The 24,292-nt window shown below is 38.6% G+C and overlaps 5 protein-coding genes across 6 annotated transcripts; 2 read left to right on the top strand and 3 right to left on the bottom strand.

The window, feature by feature from the left end:
- Positions 1-767: 767 nt before the first annotated feature.
- Positions 768-2,646, bottom strand: LOC110750219 (glycine-rich protein). Its single transcript, XM_021950512.2, has one exon. It carries the CDS (start codon positions 1,540-1,542, stop codon positions 934-936), a length of 609 nt encoding a protein of 202 aa, XP_021806204.1. The 5' UTR covers positions 1,543-2,646; the 3' UTR covers positions 768-933.
- A 2,239-nt stretch (positions 2,647-4,885) lies between these two features.
- On the top strand, positions 4,886-7,028 carry LOC110750218 (Ribosomal protein L19e family protein). The gene is made up of 5 exons (XM_021950511.2): positions 4,886-5,096; positions 5,820-5,942; positions 6,114-6,427; positions 6,678-6,724; positions 6,804-7,028. Exons 1-5 carry the CDS (start codon positions 4,985-4,987, stop codon positions 6,829-6,831), a joined length of 624 nt encoding a protein of 207 aa, XP_021806203.1. The 5' UTR covers positions 4,886-4,984; the 3' UTR covers positions 6,832-7,028.
- A 911-nt stretch (positions 7,029-7,939) lies between these two features.
- On the top strand, positions 7,940-16,701 carry PLDP1 (phospholipase D P1). Its single transcript, XM_021950547.2, has 20 exons — positions 7,940-8,521; positions 8,984-9,085; positions 9,223-9,338; positions 9,444-9,585; positions 9,892-10,062; positions 10,393-10,566; positions 11,083-11,325; positions 11,422-11,538; positions 11,690-11,829; positions 11,932-12,081; positions 12,315-12,471; positions 12,551-13,075; positions 13,444-13,554; positions 14,140-14,286; positions 14,396-14,593; positions 14,721-14,822; positions 15,591-15,722; positions 15,860-15,925; positions 16,072-16,133; positions 16,227-16,701. Exons 1-20 carry the CDS (start codon positions 8,297-8,299, stop codon positions 16,474-16,476), a joined length of 3,330 nt encoding a protein of 1,109 aa, XP_021806239.1. The 5' UTR covers positions 7,940-8,296; the 3' UTR covers positions 16,477-16,701.
- Positions 16,702-17,942: 1,241 nt separating this feature from the next.
- On the bottom strand, positions 17,943-20,874 carry LOC110750305 (uncharacterized). The gene is made up of 8 exons (XM_021950603.2): positions 20,476-20,874; positions 20,244-20,374; positions 19,987-20,064; positions 19,815-19,859; positions 19,673-19,717; positions 19,509-19,560; positions 19,173-19,269; positions 17,943-18,274 (listed from the first exon to the last, which is right to left on the bottom strand). The coding sequence occupies exons 1-8, from the start codon at positions 20,795-20,797 to the stop codon at positions 18,109-18,111; spliced, it is 936 nt and encodes a 311-aa protein (XP_021806295.2). The 5' UTR covers positions 20,798-20,874; the 3' UTR covers positions 17,943-18,108.
- Positions 20,875-21,237: 363 nt separating this feature from the next.
- On the bottom strand, positions 21,238-23,499 carry LOC110750209 (Protein phosphatase 2C family protein). 2 transcript variants are annotated; one of them, XM_088247096.1, is made up of 6 exons: positions 23,269-23,499; positions 22,852-23,127; positions 22,434-22,742; positions 22,003-22,120; positions 21,681-21,904; positions 21,238-21,558 (listed from the first exon to the last, which is right to left on the bottom strand). In XM_088247096.1, exons 2-6 carry the CDS (start codon positions 23,095-23,097, stop codon positions 21,331-21,333), a joined length of 1,125 nt encoding a protein of 374 aa, XP_088103222.1. In that variant the 5' UTR covers positions 23,098-23,127; positions 23,269-23,499; the 3' UTR covers positions 21,238-21,330. The 2 variants fall into 2 exon arrangements, with proteins under 2 accessions (XP_088103222.1, XP_021806189.2); XM_021950497.2 differs by having other exon boundaries at positions 22,852-23,498.
- Positions 23,500-24,292: the final 793 nt, after the last annotated feature.

The raw sequence follows: 24,292 nt of genomic DNA, 5'->3' as shown, positions 1-24,292 counted from the left end.
GACAGAACCAAACTACTCATTAGATTTCTTTATTTACTTCCATACCGTACAGATTGACTCAAATAAGTTCTAAGCCCAATTCAACTCTTGTTACATGGATTTTTCTTCACAGCGCAATCCTACCCTCTACCTTTTCACTAAAAGAAACTTGTATAAGATTCTGTGATGCTATTCTTTTCCAAATTTCCATCAGTCTCAAACCCAGCAACCACATAACGAAGTGATCATTCTAATTATCGGTAGTACCCACATCTTAAATCAGATAGAAGGGCAATTCACTTACATACTACACAGTACACACTGTTCAAATCCATATGAAACCAGCTATTTAAACCAATCCATTAAAAAAAATAGCCGCCTCATAGTGCGTATGAGACTTAAGATACCAATATTACAAAACTACTTTTGTCAAAACTTCCATATTCAACTTTGAGAAAACAAGTCCCAGTGGAGGACTATCATATACAAAAGCATCACCAATACTAGGCCTAACTTTTCCATAAACAAAGTAACTTCTTATATCTCCACCTTTTGATCAGGGTCTACACATCAGTCTTTTTTTTATCCTAAAAAGTCACACTTTGAAATGCTTACATTCAATGTTTTCCTGGCAAATCTGCCGAAATTATCATCCCGATCCTTGTACATTATATAACTCAGTGTTCTTCCTCCTATTTTGGACAAAGAACTTCATTTTGTAACCCTCAAAATTGGCATTAGCTCATACTTGCACAACCATATATAGATGTAATTCAAAGCAAAATGCATTATTAACATAATCAAACCATCTATTTATAAAAATAATGCCAATATATATATACACAATATATACAAATTTGAACATCAAATGTAAACCCAACCAACACATAAATTAAAACCAGATTTGTATCCCCTTTTTGATACGTTAAGCATTGAGAACGAAACGGTACCGCATCAGCAGACCGAAGTCAATCTCATCGGCACCTTCGCTCTCTCCGCATCGCCCAACCCATCCGCCACGATACGAATAACCCTCTTGAAGGCGAAGTGCACGCAATTCGAAAGCGCAATCCAACACATCACCTCGTACACGAAATCAAACGCAGGATCCGACGGCGAAGAAGAAGATGACTCATCCCAATTTTGCCCTCCAAATCTATCGAAATTCCAACCCCCGCCACCACCTCCGCTTCCGCCCCAGCCTCCGTTGAAAAAGGGACCGTCTCCGCCGAAAAACCCACCGTCCTCTTCTCCGCCGTCGTTCAAATCGTCGCCGCTCGACGATCTCCGTCTGGTGCGGCGCTTTTTGCGAAGGAGGGTTCGGGTGGCGGTTTTGTGAGAATTGGGCCTGACACGCGGCGGAGCGACAGCGTCGACGGGAAATATAACGGCGGAGATCTGGGGGACTCCATTGGACGGCGAGGATTGATCTGGATGAGAGTCGGTGATCGAGATTTGGTTGTTGGAGGTGAGGTCATGGTGACGAATTAGGAACTTGGCGAACCCTAGGCCCTGTGCGGTGGTGGCGACTGTAACGGTGTCGTATAGGAGAGAGACGTCCATCACCGCTGGGTTCAATTTTCTGGGTAGAGTGAATTTGACTAATTTGGCTGGGGATTTGGAGTCCAAAAGGGTGTGATTTTTGGTTGGGAAATTTTCCGGGAGAGTGCGGGAAAATAAGGAGGGTGAAAGGGAAAAGATGGAAAATTGTCAAAATTGAGGAATACCAGACGGAATTGGAGACAGCTGTGTATAGGCCACGTGTTATTCGTTGGCGGGTGGCTACTGTACTATATTGACGTGTCGAAGTCAAATAAAATCGAGTCCGGTTTACCTGTTACCAAAGTTCATGTGCCCCTGTTTTACTGCTAGTTTCATGATATGTGGCAAGCCACTTAACTAACACCACCTAACTCTGTTAACTCTTTTTCATATTTTTACTGTGTGCTTTTTTGCTTTTTCTCCCTGTTCTTCCCCTTTCTCTCTTCTCTAGTTTCCCTCGCCCCCTTTCTCCTTCGTCTCCCCTCCTCTCCTTCCTTTTTTGTTCTCTTTTCCAGATCTCCACATCCACGTTTTTTCTTTCTCTTGTTTTTTTTATTTGCTTTTGCTTTGTTTTTCTTTTTCTTTCTCTTTTCCATATTCTTCCACAAATGTAAAAAGGGAATATTGTTCCCCCCAACTAGTCAATATGCCTAGTACGACGACAACGAAGATGCATATGACAACTAAACATGAAAATCACAAGCTTCATAGCCCATTATTGGTTTTAAATCCCAAACTAGGACCTTTTGATCAATTTCTTTTCACACAATTTACTCAATCTCTCTTTTTCTTCCTCGCACTTATTTCCCCTCGTAATCGTGATCTCAATGCTCGATTTCAAGCACTTTTCATCTTCGGAAATTGGATTCAAATCCCTAAATTTCAACGAAATGCTACCGACGTACCCAATGAACTCGGCCGAAGCGCTGATTTTTTGCAAACTACGCGAGTGTTTGCTATCGATCAAGCCATATTTGGCCAATCAAATGAATTGCTCGACGAAGAAATACAAGCCCTCGCCTCCGTAGGCGATGACGGAGAGGACGAGGTCTTCATTCGAATCGACATTCGAGTTTCTCAGAGCGTTCACGTCCTGGACGAACTTGCTAAGCCTAAAGGCTTTGCGGCTCACCCCTATGCTCGACTCGAAGCTCTTGAGGCGGTGAGTTAGGGTTAGAACAGGGAGAAAAAGAAAAACAAAGCAAAAAAAAAAAAAAGAGAAAGAAAAAACGTGGAGGTGGAGATCTGGAAAAGAGAACAAAAAAGGAAGGAGAGGAGGGGAGATGAAGGAGAGAGGGGGAGAGGGAAATAGAGAAGAGAGAAAAAAAAGAGTTAACAAAGTTAAGTGGTGGGAGAGTTCCCACGGCGAAAGGGATTAGTCATTGCTATCGGCGGTGGATACCCTTGGGTCTCACCTAAAAAAAAAAGTTAAGTGGTGTTAAGTGGCTTGCCACATGTCACGAAACTAGCAGGGAAAAAGGGGGCACAGAAACTTTGGTAACAGGTAAACCGGACTCAATAAAATCGGCCTCCAACTTGGATTGGGCTTCAACATATTCTACTGGCCCCGTATGGGGACTCGACAAAAGCCTGAACATATTGGACAGGTTGCTCGTATTGTACAAGAATTCTACAGTGACGACCTTATATATGGCTCTTAAGTGAGGTCATGTATTTTAATCATTGGATTAAATTAGCAATTGGATCAAATTAGTTAGTCGTATCCAACAGTTAAGAGATAGGACCTCACCTAAGGGTCATAAATAAGACCCTCAGTATAGAATGAGTCTTTATCATAGGGGTGGTTGCGATTCGATAACCGCGAATTTTTCCCCGAACCGCAAACCGACTGACTATTTACGGTAAAGTGATTTTTGAAACCACAAACCGACTGATTTTTGCAGTTTACCGCGCGGTAAACCACAAAAATTGGTCGGTTACCGTGAATTAACGGTTTAAACCGATTTGAATATTTTGGGTCTAAATTAGACAATTTTAGATCTTTAAGTGTGGTTTTTTTGTGTTATAAAAATTCAATTTTTCACACTTTTAAGCCTAGGTTTGATGTTTCTTTTGAAGCTTTTTGAGTTCAAGCATACTTTAACCAAAAAATATAAATTCACAACCTAAAGAAATAAATTCACAACCTTAACTTCTCAAGCATATATAAGTTTACAACCTAAAGAAATAAATTCACAACCTCAACTTCTCAAGCATATATAAATTCACAACCTCAACCTCAACTTCTCAAGCATTCACAACCTAAAGAAAAATTCAATTCAAAGTTAATTAAAGTTACAAACCAAAAGGAGAACTCAAGTGTAGGTGGTGGTGAGTGGATTTTATTATAAGAAGAAGCCCTTTTTTTATGAGTTGGAGTGGAGATTGTGTTTCGGGTGTATTGGTTTGTGTTTGGGGTATTAGAGGCATTAGGTGTGTTAGAGTGGCTAGACTCCATCTATAACACAACACAACACAAAAATAACAACATAAAGCATATTAATAACAAATTAAACTTAACCAAATTAAAATACAACATCTACCTACTAAAATGCAATTAAAAAAAAAATATATTTGCGGTTTGCGGTAACCGCGAGTTGCCAAAATCACATACCGCAACTGCAACCACAATTGCGGTTCAGTTTCTAAAACCGCAATTTTCGGTCGATTTTTAGCTATTACGATTCTAATGCGGTATAATGTCGGTTGATTTTTGCGATTTTTCAGTTTTTCGATCTAAAATGCCACCCCTACTTTATCATATTGTACGTAACGGTGTTGCCAACGAATTGCCAACAAAGGTGTTTGGATGTAAGATTTTCGTAAATCTAGTCATGTCTTGAACATGATCATGCGAAAGGCCCGTAAGGGGATTAGGAAGTGGCGTAGAGTTGGCAAGCTCTCTTTTTCGGGGGAGCTTCTATAATGAGGATGCTATTTGAGGAGTTTATTTGAGGAGGCCCATCTCACCATCAAAAGGGGTGTGGAGCCCCCAATGCACCCCCCCCCCCCAATGTGCTTTGTTTTTTTTGTTGATGGTGAGATTTCACCTCCTCAAATAACCTCCTCACTCAACCTCCTCATTCTAGCCTTTTCGCTTTTTCGGAGAATACGAATTTGTAGAGACTTACAAGTTCGGGTATGAATTTGAAACGGCACTCGAAGTTCGGGGATTTTATGTAGTTGGATCCAAAAATCTAAAAGTGGGCTAGGACTTGGAGAATTGGTGCCACTATCTTGGGCTTCAGGGAACCCATTCCGGTTCATTATATTGGGCTTTAGGCAACCTCGTGATGCGTCGAGCTTAGTCCACATTTCTCAACTCGTCTAGTCGTAAGCTACTCACAAACTAATTCAGCCACGAAAAAAACCCTAACCTTATATACCCATCCCCGACCACAATAGGAGCCTCCAAGTTTTCTCTTTCCCGTAAAACCCTAGGCGGTGCTCAAGAAGAGCAGCAATGGTGTCGCTCAAGCTCCAGAAGCGGCTTTCCGCTAGCGTCCTCAAGTGTGGCCGAGGGAAGGTCTGGCTCGACCCCAATGAGGTCAACGAAATCTCCATGGCCAACTCCAGTACGTAACTCTCTGTCATTTTCAGGGTTTCATCCAGTTCGTTTCAAATCAAGTTCTTTGTCTTTTGGGTTTGGATCTGAATCAGTTGGAGTTTTAGAAATATTATGTGGACCAGTGTGGAATATAAGATTTGGATTGGGTTTTATGTTTAATTGAATTTCTGTGAGAGCATTTCTGTCATAATCGTGGCGTTTAGTTCATGTTGATGGTCATTTTTGCTATAAGATGTGTTATTAGTAAGACCAATTGTCTATCAATCATCACAAATGATTCAAGTATATACTGTACATTGTCGTTTTTAGAGATGGTCGCTTCAAATTTGATATACGCTTACGTGTCATTTGCTTTACCAGTATGTGTGCAGTTGGCCTGCTTTCAATTCAGATTCTTAATATTGTCAGTCAGTTTTAGCTTAAACTGTTCAGCTGGTTTATGTGGTTGGGACTTCTCTTGTTTTCTCTTTTCTTTGGGTTTATCAAGATGTATTTTAGTGGCACCATAATGTTTGTTACATTTTGCTTTTATGTTCCAAAAACACGGCATTTTACTTTCTCTATGTTGGAAGGGTTGAATCGTAAAGGGAGTCATGAGATCACTGGATAGTTTATACGATGCAAACTGTGCTTTATCTTTTTGTGTTTTTTCCCTCCATTTCAGACTAGTTTATCTTGCTCCCGGGTTTTATTTTGACTTTCATGCATAAATAATAATATCCAATTTCAGGGCAAAACATTAGGAAACTGGTTAAGGATGGTTTCATCATCAGGAAACCAACAAAGATCCACTCGCGTTCTCGTGCTCGGAGAATGAAGGAGGCTAAGAGGAAGGGTCGTCACTCTGGGCATGGTATGTGTTTCATGTTGAAATGATGGTGTAGTCTTGTTTCATTTCTTTTTGGCATTTTACTGTTATCGTTCCATCCATGAACCGTCTTAGTTCATTTGGGTTTCTTTTGTGAATCCTACTACTTTAAGGACATTGTAAAGATTTCATTGTGTTTACTAATTTTTTTTCCAGGTAAGCGTAAGGGTACCAGGGAGGCAAGGCTGCCCACCAAAATCCTTTGGATGAGGAGAATGCGAGTTTTGAGGCGCTTACTCCGTAAGTACCGTGAGTCCAAGAAAATTGACAAGCACATGTACCATGACATGTACATGAAGGTGAAAGGTAATGTCTTTAAGAACAAGCGTGTGCTGATGGAGAGTATTCACAAGTCAAAGGCCGAGAAGGCAAGAGAAAAGACTCTGTCTGACCAGTTTGAAGCCAAACGTGCTAAAAACAAGGCTAGCAGAGAGAGAAAGTTTGCTCGGCGTGAGGAAAGATTGGCACAAGTAAGTTTAGATATTAAGAAAATCACTTCAAATGTCTGTTTTTTCTTACGTGTCTCTAATGTTTGGATGTTAATTAGGCGGAAAGAAAGAATATAAATTCAACAGAGTTTGGTTGTTTTGCTTTGGAACATTATAACACAGAGTAGATGGATAGGAATATTATCTGCTAGTTATTTCCAAGTTTTTTTGTTATGCATGTTGTAACATAGCTTTTGGCCTTTAATTTTGTGGTGTTGTCTGGATGTTGCAGGGACCTGGAGAAAGAGCTGCACCAACACCTGCACCCCAACAGGCTGAGTAAGTTTACTTGAAATTTTGTTGTGTACATTTACTATTGGACAAAAGGCTCATGAAAGTTTCCTGTTTGATTCTGTAGGGGAGGCGCGAAGAAAGCAAAGAAGTGAGTTTTGATAGACTTTTCCTTTGAGCACTGAAGAACAAGATCTCTAGACATTAATGCTCTTAAGTTTAATTCTATATAGAAGTTATATTCTGTGTTATTTATTTTAATGTGTTCTTTTTTGTTTTTTGTGGCAAATTTTGCAATCTAAAACCATTGAACTTAGTGAGTTGCAGCAGTACCATTTTCTTAAACGTTGAATGATGTGTTTATGACATTGGTGAATATATCAGTCAATGCATGTTGAAATGTTAGAGCTTATAACAACTAGATCAGACCATACCCAGACACATACCCATACCCATGCATGGATGAAAGTAGAGCTTTAATATGATGGTCCCTTTGTTGTGAGAATCCATTTTGGAGCTTCTGGGCACGAGGGAATCGAAATCTTTGTTTCTTTTTGGAAAGGCTTATGGAAATGCCTTTTTCGTTTGCAGCTCTGTAAAAATGCATGGTGCTCTCTCATTCCAGAATATTATGTTCTGTTAATCGTTAGATTGAGAATCTTCTTCCCAACCAAGAGTGACCGGTCTTTTTCGTGCCTACGTTAGTTCCTCGCTTAGCTGAGAAAGGAAACAACAGTCGAATTAAGCAATTAATACCCAGTTGAAGTACCTCTCAATTATTAGCACGTGATCTTTTGAAGACAAAGCACGACTGTTTCTTGCGGAAGACTTTCATAAAGCAAGAAGAAATATCACTTCAGAAAGCAAGAAGGAATATCACTATTTTACTATCATGGCTAATAAAGTTATGACACGCGTAATAACACTTCCACGTGACATAGCATTATTAGTCGGGAATAATAAAACAGTGTTATCTTCTTTTTTTAATGGTTGTCATTCTTTTGAAGACAAAAAGAGCTCAATCGTGGATATGACATAATAATTATGGTTGTCATTTTTCAAAATTGAAGGTTGCTTTAGATCGCATCAACCAAATTTTAAGCAAGCACAAGACCACTCTAGTAGCCCCAAGAAGTTGACTAACGTATTTTGAATTTAAGACTGTTAGATGGATATAAATCCCAAATCATTACCGACATTAATTAAAATGTCGAATTTAATCAGGACACAAACACAATTTGTTTGGGACATGACATATATAGTTGGAACTTGGAAGGAGGTTTATAAAACATGCTCTCATCCGTCAGGTTCTTGAAACGCGGACTACCGAGAAAGTTAAGAAAAAAAGCTCCCCCACGTCCTTCTCTTTTAAACTTACAAACCACGGGCGAAATCGAAGTTTCCACTTTCAGGTTTTGAGTCGTTTCACGTTGTTCCTCTGTGGTGCAGTGAACCAACCAACGGTCAAAAACTCGCCAATTCCGTCTCCCACTCTCTCTCCTCTGATATTTTTTATATTACATTTTTAATTTTTCAAATAATAATAATACAATTATACAAAGTGGATCAAATTTATTTATTTTTCGATCAATCTCTCGAAGTGATCGAAAGCCAAGAGCAATGGAATCGGAGCAGTTGATATCGGGGAGTGGGTCCCGCTACGTCCAAATGCGATCCGATACGGCGACGTCGCCGTCGTCGTTTCTGTGCCGCCTGTCGTCGTTCGAGCCGGCTCGAATTTTCGAAGAGTTGCCGAGCGCCACAATCGTCTCCGTCTCTCGTCCTGACGCCGGTGATATCAGCCCCATGCTTCTCTCTTACACCATCGAATTCCAATACAAGCAGGCGAGCACCGATCTCTCTCTTCATGCTTTTCACTCATTCTCTGTTTCTCTTCGCCTGAGATCGCCTGCATGCTGCTTCAATTTCAGTTTTCTATCTGAATTATGTGTTTGGATGCCGAGAAAACTTGGATAAGAGGAAACAAAGTTCAATATCCGGATGTTAAAAGAAAAATTGAAAGTAACTTTTAACTTATCTAGAAGTTTTTCATTTTATTTCTATTTTCTTTCCCAAATTGATAGGAGCATTGTTAGATAGTATACATGTTGAGTGCTGATTATTTCCAAATTGGGTCAGGCCTTTCGAATTTTCTCTTTTCTATAAAGTTCAGAAGTTCTAACTTTTTACTTTTATGTTTTTTTGTTGGCAATGTTGTTTGTGATTATGACTATGCAATGCTATTACTTTTTCATATAATGATGATTATGATGATGTACTAATTGTGTGTTTTTTTTACTCAACTAGTTTAAGTGGCGGTTATTGAAGAAACCTTCACATGTATTCTATTTGCATTTTGCATTGAAGAAACGGGCATTTTTTGAGGAAATTCAAGAGAAGCAAGAACAGGTCTGTCTTTTAGAATTTAGCATCTGAGTTTACAAGCGCATACCAGTTTGTATTTTCACTCTTCTATGCCCCTTGGCAGTTAGCTGCTTACTTGGGAATGTTTGGGATTTAATATCGTTTGCAACATTATATTAAAGGTTAAAGAATGGCTTCAAAATCTAGGAATCGGAGATCACACTGAAGTGGTACAAGATGATGAGGACGCCGATGATGAGACTGTTCCCCTGCATAACGAAGAAAGTGCTAAAAACAGGTTACTACTTATAAAGCCATGTGTTTAAGAACAATTTGTCCCATGAAGTATTTCCTTTTTCGTTGAATTGTTGTCATAAATCTTATAGTTGCATCTTTTGCTCAGAGATGTTCCATCTAGCGCTGCTCTGCCAATCATCCGGCCAGCGCTCGGTAGGCAGCAATCTATGTCAGATAGATCAAAGGTTGCCATGCAAGGATATCTGAACCACTTTCTAGGAAACATGGACATTGTGAACTCTCGAGAGGTGTGCTTGGTGCTTGTTCTTTCTAAAGATCAATCATATGTGTCAATCTAAATAACTATTTTGAATTGAAATTATCCATAGTCAATGGCATTATTTATTAGATATATCGTCTTTTTGTCATAATAATCATTAAACCTTTGGAGTTCCAGGACATATCCCTGAATCATCTTATAGTGATGACTTTTGAAAGTTCACCGCTTTTAACTTTTTGCAATTTGCTAATTTCAATTTATTTTCTACACACCTGTATTGATTATTGTATCATAATTCCTTATGTGCCTTACCCTCAATAATTATGTATTGTAGGTGTGCAAATTCTTGGAGGTCTCTATGTTATCATTTTCTCCAGAATATGGACCTAAACTAAAAGAAGACTATGTGATGGTGAAGCATCTACCAAAAATTCCAAGGGATGAAGCTTTCAGGAAATGTTGTGCATGTCGTTGGTTCAATTGTTGTAATGACAATTGGCAAAAGGTAATGAAGTCCTCCTTTTGATAAGTTCGCTTTATATTATATTGGTTAAAAAGTTATGGACTCGTCAATCATCTCAGTGATCTGCCTGTGAAAGTTAGATCCATGAGTTCTTAGATATTCTGAAGTTGATTCCTGAAGAAATCTAGGTTATTTGTTGGTGGGAAACCAAATGTAGGCTGACACCGACAGAAGATTCTATATTTGGACATTTGGTATACAAGATTAGAGTATCATATGCATAATCCTCTCATCCTTTTTAACTATTTCTGAATTAAGGTATGTTTTACCACCTGTTGTCTTTGGCATTACCCTCGAACTGATTCTGTGCAGGTTTGGGCTGTATTAAAACCAGGATTCTTGGCCTTGCTGGCAGATCCTTTTGATACCCAACCTTTAGATATAATTGTGTTTGATGTACTACCAGCCTCGGATGGGAATGGGGATGGCCGGCTATCACTAGCGAAAGAAATAAAAGAGCGGAATCCCCTACGCCATGCATTTAAGGTTAGCAGCACTGAGGCTTTTTCTATTTTCCTGGTTTATCTGTGGTGCACTAGATTTTTTTTCTTTCTTTCTAGATTATAACTGCAGTTCATGTAATTTTTTTCTTGATTTTGAGTGAAGAATAAATGATTCTATCATATGGTTGCATATTGCTTTTCCCCTAAATGTAGGGGGGTTTAGATATTGTGGTTCATGTTATTTGGGTGTGCATTCTCTAGTAGGATGAAGCTGTGTGCTTTATGGTTAAAAACTTAGAATATTACACTAGGCAGAGCTTTGACTTCTGGAATATAAGTCTTTGCTGTTTGCTTTCTTATCCCTGTGCTGATAGATATTGACCTTATATTTACTTCATAATAAAGAACATACACCAGTTTCTGGTGGCTGACGAATTTCTTTGTTTTCAAAAAGACCTTTCCATCACTCTTATTGTGTTGTATTTAGTTTGTGGGTGGCACTATCCATCTAATTAAATCTCCATACAATCTTCTGATGAATAATGTGAAATTTTGAAAGGTGGCTTGTGGTAACCGGAGCATTAATTTGAGAGTGAAGAGTAGTTCTAAAGTTAAAGATTGGGTTGCTTCCATCAATGATGCTGGACTCAGGCCTCCTGAGGGCTGGTGTCATCCTCACCGTTTTGGCTCTTTTGCACCTCCGAGAGGCTTGACTGAAGATGGTAGTCAGGCTCAATGGTTCATAGATGGTCGGGCTGCATTTGAAGCAATTGCTTCTGCTATTGAGGATGCAAAATCAGAGGTATGTTCCTTTCAGTTTACTGGGTACATTACAGTTGTATTTCACAATTATTACTGTTACATTTTCTTCTGTGTGATGATTGAAAGTTCCATGCAGATATTTATTTGTGGCTGGTGGGTGTGTCCAGAATTGTACCTGCGGCGCCCTTTTCATGCTCATGCTTCTTCTAAACTTGATTCTTTACTGGAAGCAAAAGCTAAGGAAGGGGTTCAGGTAAGCCTTACTTTCATGCAATCTGTAACCTTAATTCTTGACTTGTTCTTCATTTATGACCATTGACTTAAACACAGTTCACTAAAATGAGATTTGTTGTTGTTTCTAATTTTTTGACACTGAAACATGTCTTGGGTCAATGTTCCTGCAGATTTATATTCTTCTCTATAAGGAGGTAGCTCTTGCTCTGAAAATAAACAGTGTTTATAGCAAGAGGAAACTTATTGGGATTCATGAGAATGTGAGGGTATTACGTTACCCTGACCACTTTTCCAGTGGTGTTTACTTATGGTATGCACTGTACTTGCAAAGTAATGTGGGGATTTTGTTTTCTTAATTAAGTGTTACGTGTATTTTTTTCTGCTTCTGATATTAAATGTTGGTTACATATAGGTCCCACCATGAAAAACTTGTCATTGTTGATTATCAGATTTGCTTTCTTGGAGGACTGGATTTATGCTTTGGTCGTTATGATACTGCTGAGCATAAAGTGGGTGATTGCCCTCCTTTGGTATGGCCTGGAAAGGACTATTACAACCCGAGGTGAGCTTCTTGACTACGCACGGATTATCCAGTGACAACTATCCGCAGAAAATGATCAAACATGATTCCTGTACTCTATTAATTTATCTTTATTATTTTTACGTGGCATTATTTATTTATGGGTTTGAATTGATATGCTTATTTCTGCTGCCAATTGTATTTTTACTTCGCTCAAGATCTTTTCTGAAATGATTTCATTGTTGTGAAATATGGTTTTGTAACAATCTTGTTAGGGAATCTGAACCAAATTCATGGGAAGATACAATGAAAGATGAGCTGGATCGTGGAAAATATCCTCGTATGCCTTGGCATGACGTTCACTGTGCCCTTTGGGGACCCCCCTGCCGTGATGTGGCTAGACATTTTGTTCAGCGCTGGAACTATGCAAAGGTTGATATTCTGCCAAGATGACATGATTTTGGTTTATAAATAAGAAGATAGTGTTATAAGTGAATATGCTTTCTTTCAGAGAAATAAAGCTCCAAACGAACAAGCAATTCCACTACTTATGCCGCAGCACCACATGGTCATTCCTCATTACATGGGAAGAAGCCAAGAGATGGAGATTGAAAGTAAGAATGCTAACCATCATAGAAGGCAGGATTCCTATTCGTCAATATCATCCTGCCAAGATATCCCACTTCTTATACCCCAAGAAGCTGATGGGCTGGATTCTCCAAAGGAAGACCCAAACCTAAATGGGATGGACTCTCCTCCTGATCTCCTTGAACAGCCAAGCAGGGTTAGCAACAATCTTGCTTTCCCTTTCCGAAGGTCAAAAATTCTACCAGTAGGTCATGATACACCAATGAGAGGCTTTGTAGATGACCTTGATTCTTTGGCTCGACATGGAAAAATGGGTTCAGATGAGGTGGCACAGCCTGGCATGAAAAACATGGATCCAGAGTGGTGGGAAACACAAGAGCGGGGCAACAAGGGTGGTTTCACAGATGAATCAGGACAAGTTGGTCCTTGTAGTTCGTGTCGATGTCAGGTGGACCAAAACTCTTTTGTCTTTTGAAATTAAGTATTTTGCAAATATTTGATTTCTGACTTGCCTTTTAGTATCTGATATGTCATCTGCTTTTTTATATGGTATTATGTAGTGATATCTCTCCGCCTTAAGTGTCAGTTGAAGTATCCTTATTGAAGAACCTACTCCTTAGAACAATGTCTTTAGAATTTTCAATATAATTAACTTTCAAGGGGCTGTGTACTCTATAAACCTCTGAGGAGGTGATATTCAGAAATGTCAGGGGGTATGACATTTAATGTGTAGTAAATGTTTATCTGTTTACTTTCTGTTTGGTTGTGATAGTGGACCTTGCATCCTGTATTTTGCTAATAACATTTCACTTCCAGGTTATTAGAAGTGTCAGTCAGTGGTCAGCAGGAACAAGCCAAGTTGAAGAGAGCATTCACAATGCTTATTGCTCTCTTATCGATAAAGCAGAGCACTTTATTTACATTGAGGTACAAAATAGGTTTCTCATACCTAATGTATTTCAATGTTTTTATATAAGCATATCTTGTGCTTAAACTTACGGTTACACTTATGTGCCAGGAAACATGTGCTCAAAATAAAGAGCATTTTGGAACTGTGTTCACAATATGAGAAGCATTAATGCTGCTTAATATGAATTTGCAAGTAGTTATATACACAATTTCTTGTCAATTTGTCATCATTTACGCTACAGTTCTCTTTATTTTTCCGACTCTAAAGGGAAACAGTCCATGATGGCTGTTCTAATGCATGTTATATTCATTACAGCCTTTTATTAAGGATGGAACTTGAAACAATGTGGCATTATCAATGTTTATGAGCCAAACAGCTGCCACGGAAACTTTATATTGATTGCCATCTCAATAGTGACAGTAGGTGTCAATTACTTGAACATATTAGTAAAAAAAAATTATGTAACCGTGAACAAAATGATGTTCATATTTCTGATCTTTCTGGTTTGCTGATGATCTGACTTCTTTTTATTATTTGTCAAGGGACCTTTACTGTTGATTATTTTCCTGACTTATTCTTAATTTTTGGCAACTTCTTCCCAGAATCAATTCTTCATATCAGGTCTTTCAGGAGATGAAATAATACGGAATCGTGTGCTAGAAGCATTATTTCGACGTATTATGCGAGCATACAATGATAAAAAGTGTTTTAGAGTTATAATTGTCATACCACTTATACCCGGCTTCCAGGTTCCAGTTCTTGTCAAAATCTATCACATTTGGAAATTGTCCATGTTCCGACAAAAAAAAATACTATATTTGTCCATGCATTCCTTGTGCTGATTTTGTAGTTTAACAGGGGGGTCTGGATGATGCTGGTGCAGCATCTGTCAGAGCTGTTATGCATTGGCAATATCGAACTATTTGCAGAGGACAATTTTCAATATTGCAAAATCTTAATGAAATTCTTGGTCCAAAGACACATGATTACATTTCTTTTTATGGCCTTAGATCTTATGGTAAACTCTTTGATGGCGGTCCTGTGGCCTGCAGTCAGGTATTTCCCTAGCACCAGTGTACCTTATGTCTGCCTACATGCATCTCTTTCCAATCTAAGATATTGTTCATATATTTGTCAAGATTGTAGCTTTTATCTCATAATTTATATTTTTTTGGCGCTGCAGGTCTATGTGCATAGTAAAATCATGATTATCGATGATTGTACAACTTTAATTGGATCAGCTAACATCAATGATAGGAGTTTGCTTGGCTCAAGAGATTCTGAGGTATCTCTCCTGCTCTGGTTTCTCCTGCTTTATCTTAATTTTCATTTGGGGGTGTTTCCAAACCTTAAAGTTGGAGAGCATATCTGCTTTATATCGTATTGAGGTTATGAAAGGCCGGAGTGCATTGAATGACTTGATAATGCATTTATACTGAATAAAATGCAACAGAATGTGAACTGAGCATATAGGCAAATAATTGGAAATGTAGAATCTAAGTTTTGTTGATAATTTAAATTTCTTGTATCTGTTTCTAGATTTATTACCATTTTGGTCAAATGAGTGTTCTTTTGTTTTTTTCCAGCCAGTGTGTTAAGGTGTATATATATATATATATTCATATTTGAAAGGGAGATAGGAGTATAAATAATGCCCTATGCTTTGCATTGAAAAATTAGATAACTTGCCAAACCATGAAATAGCCAATGAGATGTGTAGATCAGTGAATAGTTCCCATATTACCAATTGGAGGCACATGAACTCCTTGTAATTATGATGTTATTGCTCAAACTTCCTAGGCTATGTGTGTGTTGGATTATGAACCTTGTGATAGTAGTTGAGTTATCCTTGTAACTTCGATCAATTTTGCTGTTAAAGTAACTTCCTTACTTTTCTCCTCCTTTTTTGGTCGAAACTTGCATTTTACTATCTCATATATGTATGATTTCAGTATGGTGTGGCTCGTGCGTAAAAATCACTTTTGTTGTGCTCCTGTTCTACATGCGTGGTTACATGGTAGCTTCCATTAACTGACATTATTCTGTATTTTAGATTGGTTTACTTATTGAAGATAAAGAGATGATTAATTCGCATATGGGAGGAAAGCCATGGAAGGCTGGAAAGTTTTCATTAAGTCTTCGCTTGTCACTGTGGTCTGAACACCTTGGTATTCGAGCTGGAGAGGTTAGTAAATCTAGTTGTGCTGTTTCGGTTTTCTTTATTGTTGATTTTTAATCCGGGCATTTTATGAATTAGTCATACATTAAACAGCTGTAGTCACTTAGCTAATTGTCTTTGTACATCTTTTATTTTGTTCTCAGATGAATCAAATAATCGACCCAGTTGTTGATTCAACTTACAAGGATATCTGGATGGCAACTGCAAAGGTGAGAAAAACTAGGAGAAAAATATCTTAATGAGCAGATTTATATTTGTCGAAGGATGTCAAGTGAAAGCGTAGATTTTGCTGAATATATATTGTGCTTTTTATCTGCAAGTAAATAGTAACATATATTGTTTTTTGGGTGGACAGACAAATACCACAATCTACCAAGATGTCTTTTCTTGCATACCAAATGATTTTATTCATTCCAGGTATATGCATTTCTAGTCTTCAGCTAATCCTTCTGTGTTCTTACTGTGCTAACAAGTTGTTTGCCTCATCTTGGCATGGTTGACCTCGCGCAGAGCCGCATTCAGACAAAACATAGCCTACTGGAAGGATAAAATCGGGCACACGACAATTGACTTAGGAATCGCTCCTGAGAAGATGGAATCGTATCAGAATGGAGATATGAAGAAAGCAGATCCCATGGAGAGGTTAGGATCTGTGAAGGGTCATCTTGTATCGTTCCCCTTGGATTTCATGTTAAAAGAAGACTTAAGACCTGTGTTCAATGAGAGCGAGTATTATGCATCTCCTCAAGTATTTCATTGAACACGATTTTGAAGTAACTCATTCAAGCTCATCTTTGGTGGCCATCAATTTCGGATTTTAGTTTTTGCACATATTTTTATGAAAGGAAAATATAAGTCCAATGAATTTGTAGATTAAAGTTATAGAGAAAGAGAGGAGAGGGCGCAAGCTCTACATTACAACTGTTTGAACAATGTAGTTAGAAACAAGAGTTGAATAAAATTAATTGATTATTGTCATTGGTTATGACACTTGCTTAGAATTTCTCAGTTGGACAAGGCTGCACTTTGAGAAATTATCTTTCTTACGACATGTTTACTTTATCTGATTTTTTGTTTCGAGGATATTTGATTACGAATTTTAACCCATGTGTTAGTTTTTTTATATAAAAGGAATGGTGATTATTCTTAGTAGTTGATTAATTTAGATAACCACAAGCTTTACAGGCAAGGATTGTCCCATCTAAAGAGAAGACACTAGTTTTTTCGTAGTAAAATTTCTACTATGAAAATAGGGGAGGGTTTTAAGTTTTTGAACTCTAAGGATTGTCTCCCCCCCCTCTCTCTCTCTCTCTCTCTCTCTCTCTCTCTCTCTCTCTCTCTCTCTCACGACCGCCTAGACCGCCTAGGTTTGAGGGGATATTTGATTACGGATATTGCAAGTAAACCTGCCATTAATTTCAAATCAAGCAAACTAATCAGTATTTCTTCAACATTTTCTCCCTCATTCCACTTGTTGCTTACATCCAATCATTCAAAATTGTCCTTGGGTTGATATCATTTTGAGATTTAATTTTATCTGGGGTATTCAAAAATGCAAATGAAATTGAAAGAAATGATTATGAAAAGTTTCAGGAACAAGAGAGTATTGGAGCCCCACCGTGGGAGGCGAGGCTTTCAAAAATTGACGTGCACGTCCACCGAAGTAGGGTGGAACTAGCACGTACGAAAAGTGTGTTCGAAATAATAGGTGTTGGCACGACCCGCCGTCTCTATACGATCATTGACGAGTCATCCTCCACCCCTGACAGGACAGGTTAACTTACATGGCTCCCGCTTCTCTGTACTTATAGGCAGCGCCATACACTTTCACCAACTAAAACGTCGATGTGGGACAAATTGTATATAAATCCCTTGCAGCCTATTGCGCCTAAAATACTTCGAAACCATAAGTGTTAAGGGTTGCGACTGTCCAAAACACACATAATTATTTAGTAAGTACGAATTTTTGTTCGGTCCCTTGGCAAATGAGGAAAAGTAGATATGTACGTAACAGCACGAGAGCTGTATGTATAATGTATGTGAGGAAATTCCTACTGTTTCTATTTTTTTATATTTTAATTCATGTATGGTTTGCCTTGACTACTTTGATACATTGATTCATGGTTGCCGCAATCTTTTGTTGCCTCGTCTCAAGCCATAGTTGCCTTGATATATGGTTTGTTCAATTTATGATTGCCTCGGCATATTGATTTTGTTCACAAATAATGAGGAAAAATAATAGGAGGGGCAGTGAGATAAATTTTATAGAATACAACACAACTATAGGAACACACGAGGTGAACTCAAGATCATTAAATCCCTTCTGCATCTTTGAAATACAAATTACTGCTTTTGACAAATCAATGTAACAAGGCTTTCTAAACATATGGCCTTAACCACCATACCGGGTCTTGAGGGACTCTGGAGGCTCTTCTTCCATGATGCCTGAACCTGTTGTAGCAAGGTACTCGCGGATGGTTGTTTTACGGTCTCCAAGGAAAGTGTGATCCAAGAAGTTGTTGTATGCTACCTCGCTCAGATTCTTTGCTGCTAAGACACTACAAATGGATGTTTGATCATCCACTTTAGTTCATAATTCATATGAGTAGTAGTTGGAATGGAAGTGTGTCATGTAAGAAGAAATCTCTAGCAGCAAATCAACATCACATAGGATTACAGCTTGTACAGAACAAAACATAACAATAACTTACGTACAGCAGAAGAGGACATTGTCAACTAAAGAACAAGTGCGTCTTCTACTCTCAACAAAACAATATGCCCTGGCTATTGAATAGGGTTTAGCTGCTATATAGAACGTATATTTGAGAGAGCAGGGACAAAACTCATATACTAGCATAGTTAGCCATCCTTATCTGACCTATTACTGATAGAAGGAACTCGTAATCACTGTAAATTCAGAAAATGATTACTAGTATTAGGACTATGCTGTCCTAGTTTTAGTTTAATACCACGTCTGCTAGACAGCATACTCATTGATACTCAATAATAAGGTTCTAACATGTCAAATAAGTTTGTTTTGTTCTCTCATCTTATAACAAAAAAAGAAAAACAAACCTGAAAAGGACAAAGCAGCTTGTTTAAAGAAGCACTGGCAAAGCCATTAACCTACCCATGCAACATTAGACCTGTGGTCTATGATCAAACTCAAATGATGAGACGAAGGAGAAAAGCCAAAGCAAACATATATTGACTAATCAGATTCATCATTAGTCCTCTAATACATTTAAGTGCAATTAAGTTGGTCTATGAGTTAATTTCTTCTACTGATAAGATGTGGGTCACAATTCAAGAGCTTGTTCTTTTGGCCTGACAGACCAGGATCATTCATTTCTTTCAAGCTCACTGCTAGTTGGTAAGCTCACTGCTGGTTGGGGATCATTCATATCTTTTTGGTAGCAAATAAAGCAAATAAGTACATCAAAAGTGAGGACTTACCAATGCCGAAGGTAAGTGCGACAAGGTAGGATATCATCTCGCCAGATCTTATCAATGCCATATCGTCCAAATAGCTGAAAATACATCTCCTTACTTCCTGAAATCCAGCAAGAAAAAAGCAGCAGCATACATGAACATCAATACCCCATCATTATGTAATGGTAAATTATGGAATTGGATGGGGTAGCACAATCGTTTGGATAAAACCAATCATAAATGGCATTTCTTTGTATCTAACATTGCTATCAGAAACTATGAGTTAACTACACTTATATTTCTGTTTACTATCTATCTTAATTGGGAAACTGTTAAAATTAAACAGTAGAGAAGATTTACCTTTGCATCTAACTCTGAAGAACTCTTCATCACTATAACGAGCACAAAGTACCTGCATTCGTTCACCCCAATAACTATTAACTAAACTAAACTGAAAAAGTGCAGGGGAAAAAAGCCTAATAAGGTGAAGCTATTGGCATCACATATTCACATTTTCCACTCACCGCTCGATTATCAAATGGCTTCCCATCAAGTGTTTCAGGCAGAACCTGCAAGACAAACAAATAATTCCAAATGAAAATACAAATAGTTTTTTTTTAATAAAAAATTACGAACTTGATGGTAGGCAACAATCTAGCAACTTACAGCTAGGAATCGAAATTCAGGCTCCCTCTTGATAAAAGCTGGAATCTGAAGTTGTTAAATCAGCATATGAGTTGCAAATTAGCTCTCATCGAATCAACTAGTTCCTTCTACCTAGTCCTCAAAGATTCAATATTTAACAGGCACTGAAACACACATAACACTAACTTTATACCTCTGATTTTGTAATCTCAAACACTGTTACTATAAGGCTTTCACCTTCACAAGGCTCTACACTCAAGCTTGCAATCTCCTGCCCCATTCATAAAATTAACAACAAAATTCAGATTTTAGAATTTACATAACAAATTGTTTTCCCAAACTTGTAAACGAATCAAACACAAAAATTGATACTTTCGAATCGTTGAAGAATATGCGAACAACAAATGCACAAACATTTCATAAATTTTTCTTTCAGTTTCTTTGATTGACCTTGGTTTCAGGCTTGGCAATGCCGCGCTCGAAGAAAATGGGAGCCATGTGAGCATACACTCGACGAAAGCCGTTCAACCGCGCAACTCTGAAGTTGATCAGGTCCGGAAATGTACTCCTCGCGCTTCTCTCTGCCTCCCAAACACACCGCACCAGTTAACAAGTCAGCGTACGACAACAAGCACATCAAAACGGCGACGGTGATGGTGTAGGTGATTGAATTTGTACGTACCGGAGAGGAGGGAACCGAAGCCAGAGATAGAGATGTAACCGTCGGGTGAGAGAATGGTTTCGAAATCCGACTCGTCATTGAGTTCCTTCGGTGGCGGCTGGGCCTCTGGAGAGCTTGATTGGCGGGAGTCTGACATAGTGATCGGAGTCTGTCGCCGGCGATGGGACCGGTGGAATGGAATGAGCGTTGAGCTGTGTAGGGTTGGGGTCGGGGTTGGGAAGATGAGGTGGGAGTTGGAGAGAGGTTGGCGTCGAGGGCGCGCGCCGCGCGCGAGTGAGTGAGGAGATGGATGGAACGAGAGACGGAGAGCAGTGGTTGTCATGAGGAAGAAGACGCGCGCAGAGGCAGGACAGACTTCTATTTTTCAGGGTGCCATCGGAACATGGAAAATCATGTCGTTTATTGAAAATTATGTCATTTTTATGTAAACGACATTTACATAAAACTCAGGGTTGGTATAATGTAAATATTTATTTTGAAAATGTTTGTTTTAAATTTTCGCTATCAATAAAACTTTATTCAACCTATCTTAACTATAGCTACATATAAAGGGTTTAACGTGTTTCGAGAATACCTGATAGTATAATGTTATGATGATTGGTGTTGTATTTTCATGATTCTTGAGGCACGCGTCGTTGTAACGTGACCAGAGATCCTAAACTTGCTGGGACTAAAATATCATTAATCCCTTATTATACCTTGATTGTTTTGGGGCGTGATGCTTTAATGTATGCTTCTTTCGATATTTGATCTAAGAATTGGTTAGATAGAATCATGTTGGGCTTTATTGTTCCGAGGGCATACATTTATATATACACATCGCCCATAGCAAACTAAGGCAACAATAATCGGCATCTACCCAGATTTTTTTACACAAGAATTTTGTGAGATCATAAGGTTGGCAGATGAGGATGAAGCGTGAAAGAAGAGGCAAATAGCTGAGATGTCATCCATGGCGATGCCTCGTTTCTTAGACTTCCATGCAAGAGCGGCACATCCCACAAGCCTTTTAGCTGCTTTTTTCCTATCTGTAGTGGAGGAAACTATATGTACAGCTTCTTCGTTGGAGATAACATCCCATACCTGATGAAGAAATGCAAAGTCCTTGAAGATTTGTTCAATGGAGTTGATTTCTGTGCACATTTGCAATTTTTCTTGATACAATTTGGAACAAAGTTGGCAAATAAAATGAAATGTGTGCTTACCCCGTCTGTTGCTAGAATGACAAACTGGTCTCTGTTGGTGATGTGCCTTTGACTGACAGCAGGCACTGAGATAAGCCCAAAGTCCTTAACACAATAGTCGCCAAAGGCTCTTGATATTGCCAGTCCTGGCGTCTTACCATTTGGCATCCAGACCCTGTAAGTCCCTGGTTCATCATGTAAGCAAAATACTCGTCCATTGGATCTTGTTATCCGCTCTGCCTCCTCTGTAACACGAAAGATTCCCGAAAGAACCCCCAAAATATTTAAGTACAAGGTACACATTTGTATATCAAGGAGACACAGACAGAGTGAGAGAACCAACGAGGTATGTTGGGTTTAAAGTCCACCGTAAGCTGAAGGGGTACCAAACTCCCATCTTCTGAAATGGAGGCCAAGACAGCCCGGGAGTCACCGACATTTGCGATGATGAGATGTTCACCCTGGAGATCATTGATGGGGAGATTTTAAGGGTACTTGTCATGAAAATGCAATATGCTTTAGATATCAACTATGTGCATGTTCTTATTATCCTCTAGATGCACAGCTTGCGGTAAATTGAACAACAGAAAAGCAAAGAAAAATAATTACAGACCGAAAATAAAAAAGGTTAGCAGGTCTAGGGTTTGATTGGCACCCATTGGATCAACATAATCAGCAGAAAAAAGGTTTTCTGGTAGCATATTACTTGCCACACAAGGAAGGAAAGTAAGTAAACTATGCTACTCAAAATATATGGCAATTTCTTCTGATTACCTGCTTAACAATGGTCGATGCTGTAGCGCCACTTCGATAAGAATCAATTTTAGAAGAATGCTTAAGCTCCTGGTCAATGGCAGCATACGTTTTAAGAAAGGATTGCTTCCATATATCAAACCAATGGAGGTTTCTATCCATCTCCATTTGGAAGTCGAGATTCAGTGATGCTAAAGTGAGAGTCTCTTGCCAATTGCACAACAAAGAAACAGGCATTGATTCCTTGACCCTTTTGCTAACATGGTGGCCCCATTGGCCATGCCCATCAAATATCCCACAAAAGATCATGTCCTCTTGGCATCCAAATTCCTACCAACCAAACCCAGCTTATCTAAAATATGGAAAATATATAGCATATATGTTTTGAAACAAGCATATATTTGCAACAAATAGCAAAACATTCTCAAACTGTACTTACCTCCCAAATGATTAAGCAATCTTGATTGATCCCTTTCTGGCCTCTCTTGGAGCAAACAGAGGAAAAATTGTTAGACTTATCAGACATAACAATGCCAGAAGAAGAACTCAAAACCAGCTCATTCTTTTTCGCTTCCTTTTCCAATGCTTCGGCAGTTTTCCTTGCAACATCTTCATGACAATTCTTCATTTTCTTGAGCGATCTGGTTCTTGCCAGCCCTTCAAGAAGAGATGGAAAGAGCACCATAGCCCCCTACACTCCCAAAATCATTACACACTTCAAAAGATAAGTATCTATTCAATTGGTGTAACTTATATCAGCTACCTAAGCCAAGCCTTTGATATATCTATACATATATGTATATTTCTCTTTTCCTTATAATATCAAAGAGCTAGAGAGAGAACCAGTAAGCAAAACCTGGTGTGATTTCAGTCCGGCACTGATTCGGGACGAAACAATCAAACAAACGTTTGGTATTGCTTATACTCCATTTTCATCTCCTTCTCCTCCTTCTGTTTGCAAGCTCAAGTATGGCTACGCATAAAGTATGCTTTGAGTGTGAACTTACTATCATATGCCTTTATCTTGGCCACCCTGTGATGTAGGCGTCATGGCCCTTTTGGACATTCTCATCTTGTGAGAGAGTTACATCAACGTATTCATATATATATATATATATGTGTGTGTGTGTCTGTGTGCCGTGCCCACTTTGGCCATGCTTTTAGTTTAAGATATCATCAAATGGTATACGTGTGCTATGTGGATTTGGAAGCACTAATTGGATTTATCATTGCTAATCAGAATATTCAACTTATAGTCGGTCTTAAACACTAAACAAATGGAAAAACACTCGTTCAGCGTAATTAATAAGATTTAATCATGAGGGAGGGGGAGATTAGATTGTGATTAGATTAGCATATCTTGGAGAGTATTTAAGAGGGTGTTTATTACAAAGTTGTGATTGCGAAAGTTTGTTAATCAAAAGAAGATTAGGTGTGGAACGAAATGCTCCACCCAATGAAGAAAAGGGAAGGGATTAAAAAAGTCATTAGTTGGTCCAATGAGATCATACACCAAACCAAACACAAGGCTATGACTCTGAGTGAGCCACTTGTTTTGAGGGACCAAGTATGTCAAAATCACAGGTCAAACGACTTGCATGATTGTGAGCCTCAAATATATGTCATTTTCTGGTTACTTTTTCATGAGAAGTCTTTTAAAAAATGGTATTGTTTGAGCCGTAGGGGATTTCATACTGATTGTGATCTTATCCTCCAACACAAGGGAAAGATAATGGTGGGGATGGGTTTTATAAAGCTCAAGCCAGATGTTCAACTTGCGAAAATTGTGGTTGCTGTTTCTTTTCGTACCCAACAAGATTCCAAGTGGGCTTTAAGCCAAGCATGCGGAAGCTTGTACTCAACTGAAAATGGCTTATTTC

This window comes from Prunus avium, chromosome 1 (assembly GCF_965620075.1).
Source record: "Prunus avium chromosome 1, drPruAviu1.hap1.1, whole genome shotgun sequence".
Lineage (NCBI taxonomy): Eukaryota > Viridiplantae > Streptophyta > Magnoliopsida > Rosales > Rosaceae > Prunus > Prunus avium.
This window is presented reverse-complemented; position numbering and strand designations above follow the sequence as displayed.